General features: G+C 44.8%; 1 protein-coding gene across 4 annotated transcripts in view; it reads right to left on the minus strand.

Moving 5' to 3' along the window:
- EHF (ETS homologous factor) overlaps nt 1-14,050 on the minus strand; it is a 41,379-nt gene that overhangs the window by 16,243 nt on the left and 11,086 nt on the right. For 2 of the 4 annotated variants that reach the window (XM_032283595.1, XM_032283596.1), the window contains exons 2-3: nt 4,333-4,432; nt 428-673 (exon numbers count right to left, since the gene is read on the minus strand). In XM_032283595.1, coding sequence (XP_032139486.1) covers nt 428-673; nt 4,333-4,429 — 343 coding nt within the window. In that variant the 5' untranslated portion in view covers nt 4,430-4,432. Of the gene's footprint in view, nt 1-427; nt 674-4,332; nt 4,433-4,596; nt 8,296-14,050 lie in introns of those variants that run through there. The other 2 variants (XM_032283594.1, XM_032283593.1) reach the window with 2 other exon arrangements.

Here is a 14,050-nt window from a genome sequence, read left to right on the forward strand (position 1 = left end):
TGTGTGTGTGTGTGTGTGTGTGTGTGTGTGTGTGTGTGTGTGTGTGTAAGTAGCCAGGATAATCTTTAACAAGCAAGTGATTGGATGTTAAACTATTGAACTCTGTTTGCAAAGGAAAGAAGAAAATGTTTTCCAAGGGTAGTAAGTATTGTGTGAACTCATAGCCAGCTTTTGTCTTCTTGAAAATTATCTCCATAAGGAGAGAATTAAATTACATTGGCGTTTATAGGGGATTAGACACACCGGGTACCCTAGTCTTCAATCCTGTCCTCTCATCTTCCTTCCATTTCCCTGTCTTAGGATATGGTAATTTGGAAGTGAGACCACTCTTTCTTGTCCCTGACAAAGAATCCTGTCATCTGCAGAATTTCTGTTCTTCCAGCTGGCTCCTAGCAGGGTAGGGAGAGACAGAGAAAGAGAAAATCACCGTTCCACTTCAGATGCTGCAAGTTGCTGTAGAGGAGCTGCCCCGCCGTCCCCGCTGCCCGGGTGAACTCCTGCAAACTCATGCTGCAGAGGTGCTCGCCGTTGATATCGAACTCTTGGAAAGGGATACAACTGGCATCCAGTTGGTTGGTGTCCAGGAGGTGCTGGAGCCACTCCCACACCTGGTACTTGGTCCAGTACTGAGGATGAATTTCATGCCACTGGCCTCCAAAAAACCCGCTGGAAACTGCAAAACAGGAGGCAGCCTTGTGAGTGACCCCTGCCTGTTTCTGGCCATAGTATCCAACACAGAGATGCAGTATTGGCTGCCAGATATCTTGGAGACACAACCACGGTCCGTGTATGTGCCAGCATGGGGGCTGGAGCAGAAATGCATCTGCATGTCCTCCCTAGCATGCTGCCTACCCCTGGATACTGGATGAGGACAAGAGAGCTGAAGTGCTCAGAGCTCATTCCCCACCTCACCCAAAGTAAAATATCATGAAAGCTAAGGCATTGCTATCGTTTCAGCAATTTATTAGCTTATTGTCCATATTTAAATAGTTCTCTTCCTCTTTTCTTTCACTCACTCTTTCCCATTTTCTCTCTTATACACACACACACACACACACACACACACACACACACACACATCCCAAATTCAAACCATTTGCAATCAAAAATAAGGCCTGAAATTAAGGTTCTTTTCTCTACGATGCCTTTGCTTTCCTCAGAGTGGTCCAGATTATTGATCTGCTAACTGGACTGATATCCCACTGCCCCGGCCTGGTCATTAAAGCTATCATGTCACTTCCCTACTTGGTTACCTTCAGTAGGTCTCATCATCCACTGAAATTATGTATAGAACTGCCTAGCTAGGCATTGACGCTTTTCTCTAACTCTTCAAGTACACAATGACTCTTGTCTTTTTTCTGTGCTGTTCTTTCTGCTCAGCTTGTGTTTTGCCTCTCACTCCTGTTGAATTCCTACCCATCTTTCAAACTCTGACCACCCCATAAAGTCATCACCAGTTCCCCAATTTGCCTCAAGGGCTCACTGTCCTCTGACTCTCCAGGAGATATGCTTGGTATTTCTCTTAATGGCTTTTGTCATGTTCTGCTTTTTTCTACAAGTCTCTGAGTGTCGTCTTATTCTCCTTTGTAAATTGCATCCTTGAGGTCACAGACTGTTTTACTTATCTTTGTATCACCTATAAAAATGACCTCAGAGACCTTGCCATAGTAGATGCTCACTGTATATTTATTTAATGGAATATGTTTTTGAAGAAGACATAAGGCAAGCATCTGAGTAGTTGGGAGGTGCATTCACAAGATGGTGCATTCAGATACAAATGAAGAAGTGATGTTCATTCAACTGCATAAATATTGCTGAGCCTAATATGTGCTAACCATCTATATATATGACTCATGTTCACTTCAAAAAACATTCCATAGTCTGCCCAAAGTTCTGGGGTGATGGAAAAGACAGAGCCCCCATCTGGGGGCATGGAACAGGGCTGAGAGATCTTACAGTTCCCTTGGAAATAGAGGTCAGGAAGGAGCTCTCCTTCAGGAAAAGTGAGTGGCAGGGGCAAGGGGCAAAGGCTATTGCATCCCACCAAGCTGAAGCAGGGGAAAAATCCAACCCAATGTGACACATGGATATTCCCACAAACTCAAGGGTGGACCAGTAGAAGAAAATGTAGTGCAAGAAAACCGTCTCTAAGTTTTTCTTCAAGGTCATGCCAGATCAGTTCTTCTCAAACTTTAATATGATTGTGAATCATCAGGGAATATTGTTCAAATGCAGATTCTGATTCAACAGGTCTGGGGCGAGGCCTGAGTTTCTGCATTCCTAGCAAGCTTCCATGTGATGCTGATGTTGCTGGTCTATTGAATTACAAGGAGCTAAAGGCTTCAGAAAAGTTTGACTCCCATAACGCCCATGGTCCAACCCACAACACCCTCAAAGGAGAGACCAAAGAGGAAATGTTTCTGAACCAATCCCTCTTCTTGTTCATTCATTCAGAATCGATCCACGACTTTTAGACCTCAGAAGCACTAAGGGCAGGAGGTCAAGTTTATATGGGGCACAAAGGTGACAGCCATTAGTAATACCCATCACTCACAGTATGCACGTTGCTCCTCAGACCTCATGGCCAAACAGAAGCACCCCCAGGACCTCAATGTGGGCTCTAAAGAGGAAGCCAATGGTCGGGATTGAGGGAGGATTAGAACAACCTAATCTAAAAATTTAATTATATGGAAATAGTCCCAAATACACAGACCTTGGGCTGGATGTTTCCATTTCCCCCAATTTTTGGTGCCTCACAAATAAAGCTGTTTATGGATGGGGTATATATTTTGTGGCTCCCCAAGTCTTTCATCTGCCTTTTTCTAAAATAATTGTGTTGCTATGATAGTACAGCTCTGGTTTTGGCAACGAGAGGCACCAACTTTTAATAACCTAACAGCACATCTAGAATAATCTCTTCTGCAAACTTAATATGATCTAGATTAAAAGATAGTCCCTGCTAGTGTATGTTGCTCAAACTTGGGAGAATCAGAGGATTTTGTCTGAAGTTGACTGGTGAGATTCTGCATGAGACATGGAATCCACTAAATTCCTGAAGTTTCAGGAGAAACAATAAAAAATCCTATGAGTTCACACCCGCTCTGCCATTCAACTGATCTCCTTTTCCTCTTCGGTCTTGATCAAGAGCTGACTTTTCTTTGAGATCTCTGGGATTTAAGAAATAAAAGTGGCAGGCACCCCAGTTCTACTTCCCACTAAACACATTTCCCCAGTTTTTGCCAGACCAAGCAGGAGAAACGCTGCCTTAATTGAGAGACCAGGGTCCTGGGGATGCCAAAGACTTTCAGTTTTATTTGGAATCCATTTTCACAGGGCATCCGAGGTCCACAGCAGAAAATGCAGCTGCCCAGAAAGTACGTCAGTTTGAGGGGACAGGTGACCGAGTAAGGGAAGGTCACCTGTTCACCCTTTCAACTGCGTTTGACTGGGATTCCAAATTAGAAGAGGTGGAGCTCCACATGGATCAGCACTTGCTGCAGAATAACTCTCCCATTATCCTCCCACTCCTGCTGCCCAGGCTCTGGTCACCAACAAACCATCTCCAAGTTTCAAAGCAAACTCGAACAGGGGAGCCTCTGGCAGGGAGATTAGCAGTGGGTGTGGAATGGAAAGAGGCCCAGAGCTCCTAAAACTCACTGCTGTTGGATGCACAGCTGAATGCCTAAACTGGATGTCTTCACAATGGGGTGTGGGGTTCCTGATTCAGCAACAACTTGATTCAGTTCAGCTTCTACAGGGAGCCACAGTCTTGATCACCAAACCCTCTATAAGCCCCACCACCAGGTCTCCTCTTCTTCTAATAGATGTGTTCTAGGTTAAAGCACTAAGGAGAACACCCGTTCTCCTGGAAGATGAAAAAGAAAGATTAAACTGTGTAACCCTCTCCTTCCTAATCTCCATGCATGTGCATGCGCACGCGCGCAAGCATGCACACACACACGCACACGCGCACACACACACACACACACACACCTTTCTCTCCTAGCCTATCTTGATATCCCAGCAAAATACTATTAAAAGCTTCAACCGGGAGTCTTTCCTTCAGGCATCTCTTCTACCTCATTCACTGCCAGGTTGTCACCCTAGAACCTTGAATTTGGGAGGAGATGATAGAATATCTCAAATGGGCTTTTGTCTGGAACTCTGGAGGCCGGTAGGAAACTACAAAATTGAGAGTTTTCTCCATTCCTTCTTGTCCCACATCTTCTGCTGGATAAAGCCTATATTTTTCAAACATCAGGTTGGGAGAGGAATTAAAGCAAAGGGTCCCCACTGCGCAGCAGTGACACCAACACCCATGGGCCCCCTTACCGTTGCACGTGGAGTAGTTGTCTGTCCAGGCTGGCGGCTGGTGAAGGAGGTTGTTGCCGGGGTTGAGATTCATTACACCACCTCCTTCCAGAATCATGATCTGTTAGGAGATCAAACAGCCTGTTCAGTCAGTGCGTCTTGGACAAATACCATTTGAAAGTGCAGATCACAGGGTAAATTTAGGAAGAAAATAAAGAGAATGTGTCCTTCCACCCATTGCCTGCCACCCATTGCCAAAGCCTTTTTTGTAAAAGCAAAACTCACGGCAATTAAAAATTTCCAGGTACAATTTTCATATGCATGAGGCAAGTTTTTACAGCCACCCATTCATAAATGAATAATCTCCGATCAGGAATGAAGCGGGAGGAAAATGAAATACCTGCTCCCAGGGCAAGGCTGGCTGGCATCCAAGTGTTGTTTTTTTCTTTTCTTTATTTCTTTATTTCTTTTTTTTTTTTTTACAAAAATGAAAATGCCAAGGAGAATTTATTTGAAGTGAAATTTCAATCAATGAAAGCCAGTAGCAGCACAGCCCCAGCACCTGTGTGGGAACTTGAACAGCAATCACACCTGCACACCCAGTAGCAGTTTCCTCAGTGTGGATATCTGCCACGGACTGAGCTGATCATCAGAGGGCCTCGGTCATATTTTAATAGAGCTCTTCAAGTACCTAGCTTTGTGATAATATCAAGAATCAGTTGATTTCTCTGGCAGACACTGCCCATTTCTGGTAAAGAAAACATTTTTTCTTTCTGGTAACAATTATAACTAGTTTTTTTCTCCTGTTAGAGACCTGGGGAATTTAGTGGGTTTCCAATCTGACCTAAATAAAAGTGGCTTCCTCGTCTGCAGGATCATTTTCTCAGTAAAGGACTCGGGAGAAGAGATTTCTTCCATGGGACTGTTTGGATTTTTTTTATAACAATGTAAACGTTGTACACTTCAGAAATATTGTCTTCAAATGTCCAGCATTCATAATGTCCCTTCTCCCAAGTGGGACACTCTCCACCTTGCAGACCAGAGCCGCAACCGTGCATTCAGTCATTCAAAGGAAGAGCAGCCTGTTTCCAGATCGCTATTGGGCAATACCCAGAGGCTGTAAAACTCACTTGCTCTTTATAAAATGTTGGGGTGGGGAGAGGAATTCAGCTTTATAGCAGCAATTCATGGAAAATTTTCTGCCCGTTTTGGGGAAATTTTGCATCCTCAGGTATTACCAATGTCCACAGGATTAAAATTGACAATCCAGAGTATTTTCAGCCCTGGGCATTCCTTCTCCTGATTTAGCTACTGCTCCTCTGGCTCTGTGGAGGGCCTGTGGAGGGGGAAGAGGGGTCTGCAAAAGGCATACAAACATATTCATGTATTCATTTATTCAACAAATATTTATCAACCCAATAATGGGCTGGGCACAATTCTAGGTGCTGGGGAGAGAGCAGTGAACTAGGCTAGACACAAACGTGTATGATGATCATTTAGCATCATCTTCACTGTTGCTTGGTAAATAATTGAGACTGAATCCAGCCTAAGTAGAAGGTGGAGACGGAAAGACGGGGTGGGGATGATGGATGCTATAACAGTGAAGAGCCACCGGGCAGGAAGATGGGAGCACTGGGTTCTACGTCCTGGCACCATGCATAGGAGCTTTGAAGCCAGAAGAGCTGGGGTCGATTCCAAGATTTCCCACTTGCTAGCTAAGGTTAGTACTGACCCAAGTTACCAAACCTCTCTGAACCCCAGTTTCCTCATATGCAAAATGCACCTAATCATACCTCGTCTATACATTGGTTGGAGATTAAATGAGTTTCTGTACCTCGAGCACTTAGCACAAAGTAGGTCACAAATACATGTGAGGTGTTATGATGAGGTGCATCACTAGCTCTGGGGACAACCTGAACCAGAAATCACGCTGGGCCTCAGTTTCCCCACTTGAAAATGTAAAGACGGTGACTCTACTGATTCGTAAGTTCCCTTTCTGAAAACTTCTTTGATTCTCAAAGAAAACAAACTCAAGTCAAACCTTTCTTTTTCACAATAACTGGGCATTTTCCCATCCAGCTTTGTAGAGCAATTGCCCTAAAGCTAAGAAATCAGACTGGGAACTTCAAGGCGAAAGAAAATCTCTAAGTCCCCAGAGGGGATGGCTGGGGGAAGGAGGGGGGACACAGGGCACAGTCTCTTGTTTGCTCAAGGCTGGGCTTGTTCCTTGCTAGCATTTGCTCAACCACAAGCAGTGTGGAAAGGTTACTGTTTAACCCTGAAAGGGCTGAAGCTCAGAGCCCCGACCATTTACACGAAGAGACTGGCCTTCCAGGCTTAGGGAGGACAGGCAGGGAAAGGCTTCTCTAAAATTGTTTCACAAGGATTTGCCTGCAGGGTTGTTTCAAAGTGGTCATTTCAGTGGCAGCACCTGCCTGGGGCAACTATGCTTCCTGATAAACAGAAAGCAGGGTGACGTGGAGACTGAGCGCCCAGGCTTTGGAGCTGGGGAGATACAGGCTCACATTCCAGTTCCCCGGGTTACTGCGGGTGACCTGAGACAGTGCCAAGTCTGTCTAGCCAAACACATTCTGATCCTCGCTTTCCGTACCTGATAAATGGGAACAACCCCAAACTCAATAGGTTGTATGAATCAAATGAGGTCGTGCATGTAGAGAGCTTAGCAAGTAGTGAAAAAAAAGAATTTAATAAATATTGCAGAACAGTATAGACCAGTTCTCTACCTGTGGCCAAATGCCCATGAGCCCCTCTCCTCAGGGCCGACATCATTTTCTACCATGACCTTCTGGAAGCATCCAGAACTTCTCCCAACCCCCAGAGATGCCTTTAAGACAACAGGGTGGCAGTTGCCCCATCGCCATCCTCCCACCAGAGGATGACCTGTGCACAGCATGGCTCCCTGCCGGCAACCCCTTTCCAAGAGAAAGCAGCCAGCATGGTGAGGGGCCCTTTTTTACAGGGCACATTAAGTGGTTACCACTCATAAAAGAGTTTGTGTGGCTTAACCCTTATGAGTCAGAGCTCGCTTGAGCTCACCTGGGCTTGTAAGCAAAGAAGGTCAGCGTCTCCAACCTGGCAGGGAGCTGCAGGGAAAGATGCCCTCAGGGTGGGCCCATGAGGCCCACAGCCAGTGTAGCTGAAGGCCTTTGGCCAAGTCCTACCCTCCTCTGAGGCACAGTTTTTCAGGTGCAAAGTGAGGACATTGGTTCCCAACAGCCTCACAGGACTGTTGAGATGGAATGAAATCATAGATAACCAATATGACTTGAGAATTATGAAAAAAAGTCTTATTATAGCCAACTCAACCACACCCCCATACGCTAATGTAGACTTTCTGTGGTATATAGTCATTGCTTTCTGGGGGTATCAGAAGCAATCCTTTAATTAGAAAGTAGGGGAATCATTGAATGCTCATATTTCTGCTCCCTACTTTACCTTCAGCATAGCTTTCATTATTTTCTTAAAAACTATATACACCATCAAATATGTGGAAGTAGAGACTTTGGAATCTGAGAATCCTGCATTAGAATCTGGGCTCCATCTTTCAGCCATGTGACCTTGAGCACGCTAACCTTTCTGAGCCTCCATTTCTCACACTGGTTTAGAAATGGGAGGACTGGAGGGGGTTGGGGGGAGATTATTAGTTTCTCCGAAGGCTAAGGGCTGTTTTAAAAGATAAATAATTATGATGGATCTTGTCTAGCACCTGACAAACATGACCCCCATCAAAATCAGTTTTTTTCCCTTCTTTCAACATTAATTCTCAAGGTGTTCCTCAAACACATTTTGCTTCTTCTGGGACTGAATCCCCAGTTGAGAGCCTAAGTCAGAATGACTCCACCCTGGGAGTCAAAAGGAAGCTGAGAAAAGGACTTGCTTCTTTCCATTTTCTGCTGGAGGCAGGAACCTCGGATTGGAAGGTAGAGGAGAAATCCTCAGCCACCCTAGGTAGCAGTTAAAACTCAACCTCTCGCGCCATTGCACTCCAGCCTGGGTAACAAGAGCGAAACTCCATCTCAAAAAAAAAAAAAAAAAACTCAACCTCTCCGCCACTGAAATGTGGACAGTCCTTTCTGTGGGGGCTGGCCTATGCATTGTAGGATGTTTAGCAGGACCCCTGGCCCCTACCCTCTAGATACCAGCAGCACCCCTCCACACATACCATGTCCCCGAGGCAAAAACCACCCCCAGCGAAGAATACGTGTTAAAAGATTCTGGAGGCAGACAGTTCAGGCTTTGCTCTTACTGATGTGCAAGCTTAGGCTGTCCCTTAGCCTTCTTGGGCTGCCATTTCCTCTCTTGGAGAATAGGCATAGGCTTGCTAAAGGGTTAAATGAGATGAAGCACCTCAAAGCCCATAGCACAGTGCCTGGTACCTATAGAGTAATTGATCTTCGAAGGTTTAAGAGAATACACTGGGTATCAGAGCCACCTTTGTCTGTTCCCAGGTGGTGTGTGTTCTGGGGAGATAGTATAACTTATTACCTGGGCTATTAAAAACTGCATACACACAAAGAAAAACTATGCCTTTTATTTCAAAAAGAATGACATGAGATCAGGTGCGGTGGCTCATGTCTGTAATCCCAGTACTTTGGGAGGCCAAGGCAGGCAGATCACCTGAGATCAGGAGCTCAAGATCAACCTGGCCAACATGGTGAAACCCCATATCTACTAAAAATACAAAAATTAGCTGGGTGTGGTGGTGCACGCCTGTAATCCCAGCTACTCGGGAAGTTGATGCAGGAGAATCGCTTGAACCCAGGAGGCAGATTTTGCAGTCAGCCAAGGTAGCACCACTGCACTCTAGCCTGGAAAACAGAGCAAGGCTCCATCTCAAAAAAAAAAAAAAAAAAAAGTGAAATGAAATGTGGATTATCCAGAGATTTTTTTCATATATATCCCCCTATCCTTTTTCATAGGTAGGAACAATTGGAGGGAATGGCATTTGATTTTGAGACACTATTGATTGTCCTGAGGTTGACATTTGTCCCAAACTTCACCCCTTTGTGCAGAAGTTTGTAAGACTGACAGCTGTGGGACAGAATTCAACTCTTTATTTGAAGAGAAGGAGCCGTGTGTGCTACCCAATAGACTGAAGAACCAGCACGCACATCACGCCAGGCTTCTTGCCAGGACCTATTTAACCCGAGGCAGCAAGTCCCCTACAGATGAGGTGCCATCAGCTCCCCTAAAATTATGAGCCACTGGCGCTTGGCCAATCTAAAATTCTATTTGCAACAAGAAAGCCCTGTTCTGTGCCAAATGGTAGCCTGAGTCATGGCGGGAGATAGGCCAGCCTCTGCCTCTCACTTCTTAAAAGGCAGTTTCAGGTAAACAGAAACTCTCACAGTGCCCTGAGTTGCAAAGGACTTGGACTGCTTCTGTGCCAGCCACACATAGAGACACATCCCAGCTCCCTGTGCCTGCTTCTCCAGGCTTTCTTTGTCGAGGCCTTGCTTCCAGAGAGCACCACCCTGCCCACCACGCACAGGCCGGACCCATGAAGGGGAGCAGGGGGAACAGAGCACTTGGTCTAACCCTGAAGTTTAAGAGTCTCCCATTTTGGCTGCTGGTCAGTGGCAAATACGGGCATAGCAGAAGGTGAGGCCTGGCCACGGAGACTGGATCCCACTAAAAGCTGAGTTGAGAGGACACATTCAAGAGTGTGAGGAGCTTCAAATGCAGCCCAGTGGTGCTGCGTGTCTTGAGGGGAGCTGTTAGGAGAATGAGGGCTCATGACTCAGACAGTAAGGGTTGAAATGTTGGTACTGCAGCTTGGTGGCTTCTGTTGACCTCGGAGAATTTCTATCCTCTCTACAGCCTCAGTCTCCCCACATAACAAAATTCTACTTTGGAATGTGGAGCTGATATGAAGATTAAATAAGATTGTTTGGAAAGTTCCCAGCATAATGTCTCATATGTAGCAAGTGTCTAGCTTATTAGAGGATCTGCCTGTGAGTCTCCCTTTAAGCTGTGTTGACTGGCACTGGAGACATCCAGTGGGGTAGACTCCTCAGAAGCAGGACAGTGTCATGGTTGGGAGCCCCAGGGTCTTCTGGAGTTACATGGCCACAGTTCAAATCCTGGCTTTGCCAATTTCCTAACAGGGCAAGCTTGGACAAGTTATTTAACTTCTTGGGACCTCAGTTTCCTCATCTATAAAGTAGAGATGATATGAAAAAAGTTGTTGAAAGACAACAGTGAAATGATATCTGTAAAATGCTTGGAAAAGCATGACACATTGTAAATATTTGATAAATGTTTGCTGGTTTTCATAATAATGATCATAATCATACTTGTAGTTTTTATTTTATTGAACTCCCAAGGAGAAAATTGAGAGCCAAGTTCATTTCAAACAAGGCTTCAAACCTCTCTTATCTGTACAGTCTTCTCCAGTTCCAGCTGACTGGCACAGTTGAGACTAGGACTGGATCTCCTTGCTCCTCTCTCCCTGTTCTGAGAGCTGATGTGTAGACTTTGAACTATGAACAGCAGGGTTTCGACCCTACATGCAGAAGCCATGATGTTCCCCTCTGACTGGGCACAGTTGTTACCCAAAGGACTGAAAGCCATCCCTCCTGCCCCGCTTCTTCTCAGCAGACATACTGCCAAGGCTGCCAAGAGCAGTGGCAGGGCATATGCTCCAAAGCTCTGGGCTGTCAAAGGCTTTGCACTCCCACACACCATGGCTGGTTTGCAGGTGCAAAAAAAAAAAGACCAGGAAGAGCAGCATGTCTAAAATGCGAGTCCCTGGCAGAGAGCGGCTGAAGAGTTTCTCTATCCTCCGAGTCCCTTAGCACAGGGAATGCTCCATTACTGCAAGTAATAAGGGTTGGGATTGGGGCTGGTAGGTACAGAAAAGAAAGAAGAACGCCTGGGACTCTAGCAGGGAGCTGGAACCACGCATTCCAAGACCTAGGAGGCTCTGCTCAGCCTCAAGATTCCTAACCAGGCTAAGGGCTGCTCCACTGGCCTCCCTTCTTAAATATACAGAGTGAACCTCCCAGAAGAGGCCAAGGCAGGCTTGGGCCTGCTCAGCTGAAGGGAGTTCTTTCTTTTGCTCAGTGATGGGGCTACTGAGACTCAGGATTGAACACTTTAAAAATAGTAATAGTAATAACTTTACTATAGTAATTCAGACGTATTGAATACTTCAAATGTGACAGCTCTGCACTGCTGGTATAAACATATTATCTCAATGCTCACAACAACTCTAGGAGGCGTTATGTCATTTAACAGATGGCCTCTCTGAGGCACAGAGGAATTCGGTGACTTGTTCAAGGTCACACAGCTTAGCAAGAATTGGAGCTAGAAGAGAATTCAAACTCAGGCTGTCTTGCAATAAAATCTGGGAACTTGGTCATTCTCTGCTGAGAAGAGGGTGTTTTGCCAGAGAAGACTCATTCTTATTTTGATCCCCATTCTAGACACGATCACAGCATTCTCCCTGTATCGTCTGCTGCCTTAAACCTTTATCAAGCTTATATACAAATATGTATATACATATATATATGTATGTATATACATATATACACATATATATGTATATATATACATATGCACACATATATTCACATGCACGCATATATGCATACATGCATATGTAATGTAAATCCTCTCCCTATGATTCGATAGTTATTTTAATTTTGTATTTGGGAAATAAACTGATACATAATTATTTATGTTTTACCTGAATCAGACCTCAGGCCAGAGAAGATGATTTGCTCCTGCTGCAAGGGTGAAGGTACACTGAAAGCCACCAGGACCACAGAGCAGATCTTAAGCAGGGCTTGCACCTGCATTCCCTGTCCCTAGCCCCAGAGGATTGAGAAAAGGCCATGATCAGCCTTCTTCCTAGCTCCCTTATTCATCTAGCCACATCATCCCCAAACTGCCGCAGAACTGGCTGCCATGTGGGCATTTTGACTCCTGAAGCCAAAGAAGCAATTAGTCCTTTTAAATAATTACTTTTGTGATGACAGCAATACCCAGATCATTCTCAGTCCTTAATCAAAGTTACCAGCAGGTGAATTCATAGCATTTGCCCTGAGGATGTTGCAACAGCTCACTGGCTTCCTGTTTCAATATGATTGTCGTTTCAAAGGACTACTCCCAAATAAGAGGGAAAAAAAATTCATGTACATGTGAAGGGCAACTGCATATAATACAGACAATCATTTGTGTTTTTATAAATGAGTCAAATTGTGAATCAAGCTTGGGGAATGCATTTGATTCTCTTGGGATTACATCACAGGTAATTTCATAGCCTTATAATGTGTTTTGAAACAGACATTTTTCATGTTCCCAGGGGCAACATCTGAAGTATTATTGCTGGGATTTCAAGGGTTTTCATGACCAATAATGCAGTACTGGGAGGCCAAGTCTGGATCCATGATAGGTACACTTTATTGACTGTAAGCCATTTGGAAATATACATATTATACTGATCTTTATCAGTCTTGGTGTCAGACCCAGACAAGGCGGCACATACTGACAGTGGCAGTCACCCAAGTTGATCAAAAGACAAGCTTGCCTAAGATGACCCCCAGGGCCTTTATCAAACCCATTCAGATATGATAAAGTAAGAATAGGGCAAGCTTCGGATTGTAAAAGGTCACAGAGGCTTTTGAGGTCTCAAAAGAAGCTTTGACTCTCCTCTTCTTCCAAATATTTGCATCCTCCTGGTTTTGCTTGTTTTCTGTGGGCCTCTGTGGACAACCTATCACCATATTATTTGCCAACTTGAAACAAAATAGGTCATAATGCTCAGTCCCCCCATATTGTTAGATTCAACAATGTTTGGCTACAGAAATCCCAGACCTCTAAACTAAAATCTGCATTTCTGCAAACCTCCCTTAATGAAGTATTGAATGTGCTCACCATTGAGAGTTTCTGGTCTATACACCCACCCACTGGCCTCCCTTCCCTTTGCCACCACAAGATGACTAACACCAGGAGATACCAGGCTTGAAAGAAATGTCCATAAATGCAAGGAAGTCCTTACAAAGTCAGAGACAAAAGATTCAATGTAGAGAATTCAAGCTCTAATCCATCTGCAGATAACCTACTATTATATTATTTGACAGCTTGAAATAAGGCAGGTAATTGCTTAGTTCTGTTAAAACCAAATGGTTAAACTCAACAACGTTTGGATACTTGCAAGCATGAGTCTCCGAAAGCCAAACAGACAAATCTGGCCTCAGAATACAGCGCTTGCAGAGGAACGCTGATGGTTACTCCCATCAGGAAGACCTCAAGACTGGCCAAGCCATCCTTACTCCATTTCACTGCCATCTCAGTCCTTCAAAAGATTACTTAACTACCCTGGACCCAAGACAATTAGTCCCTCAGCCTTCAGCAGAAAGAAACTATCACCAAGAAATGCTTATCCAGCCATTACAATAATGTCTCAGAACCCCTATAATTCATAGATATTTACCAGGTGTCTACTAGATGCCAGGCATTTTGCTAGGTGCTGGGGACACAATAGTAAACAAAACATAGATGCTGCCCTACCCTGATGGACTATTCACAAGGACATGGCTTCCAAAACAATAGTGGTTCCTTCCAAAGTCATCTGAGCTCATTCCCCACCTCCTGCTGTGAATGGAGCGGGGCAAGAGCAGAGGGAGCCAGGCAACCCTCTCTGGCATTTGAGAATGACCAACCTTGAAAAGAATTTCAACTAGGCTTTAAAGCAGGACTGATCCTCTTCTCT

Source organism: Sapajus apella, unplaced genomic scaffold (genome assembly GCF_009761245.1).
Source record: "Sapajus apella isolate SASKATOON/1434 unplaced genomic scaffold, GSC_monkey_1.0 scaffold14, whole genome shotgun sequence".
NCBI lineage: Eukaryota > Metazoa > Chordata > Mammalia > Primates > Cebidae > Sapajus > Sapajus apella.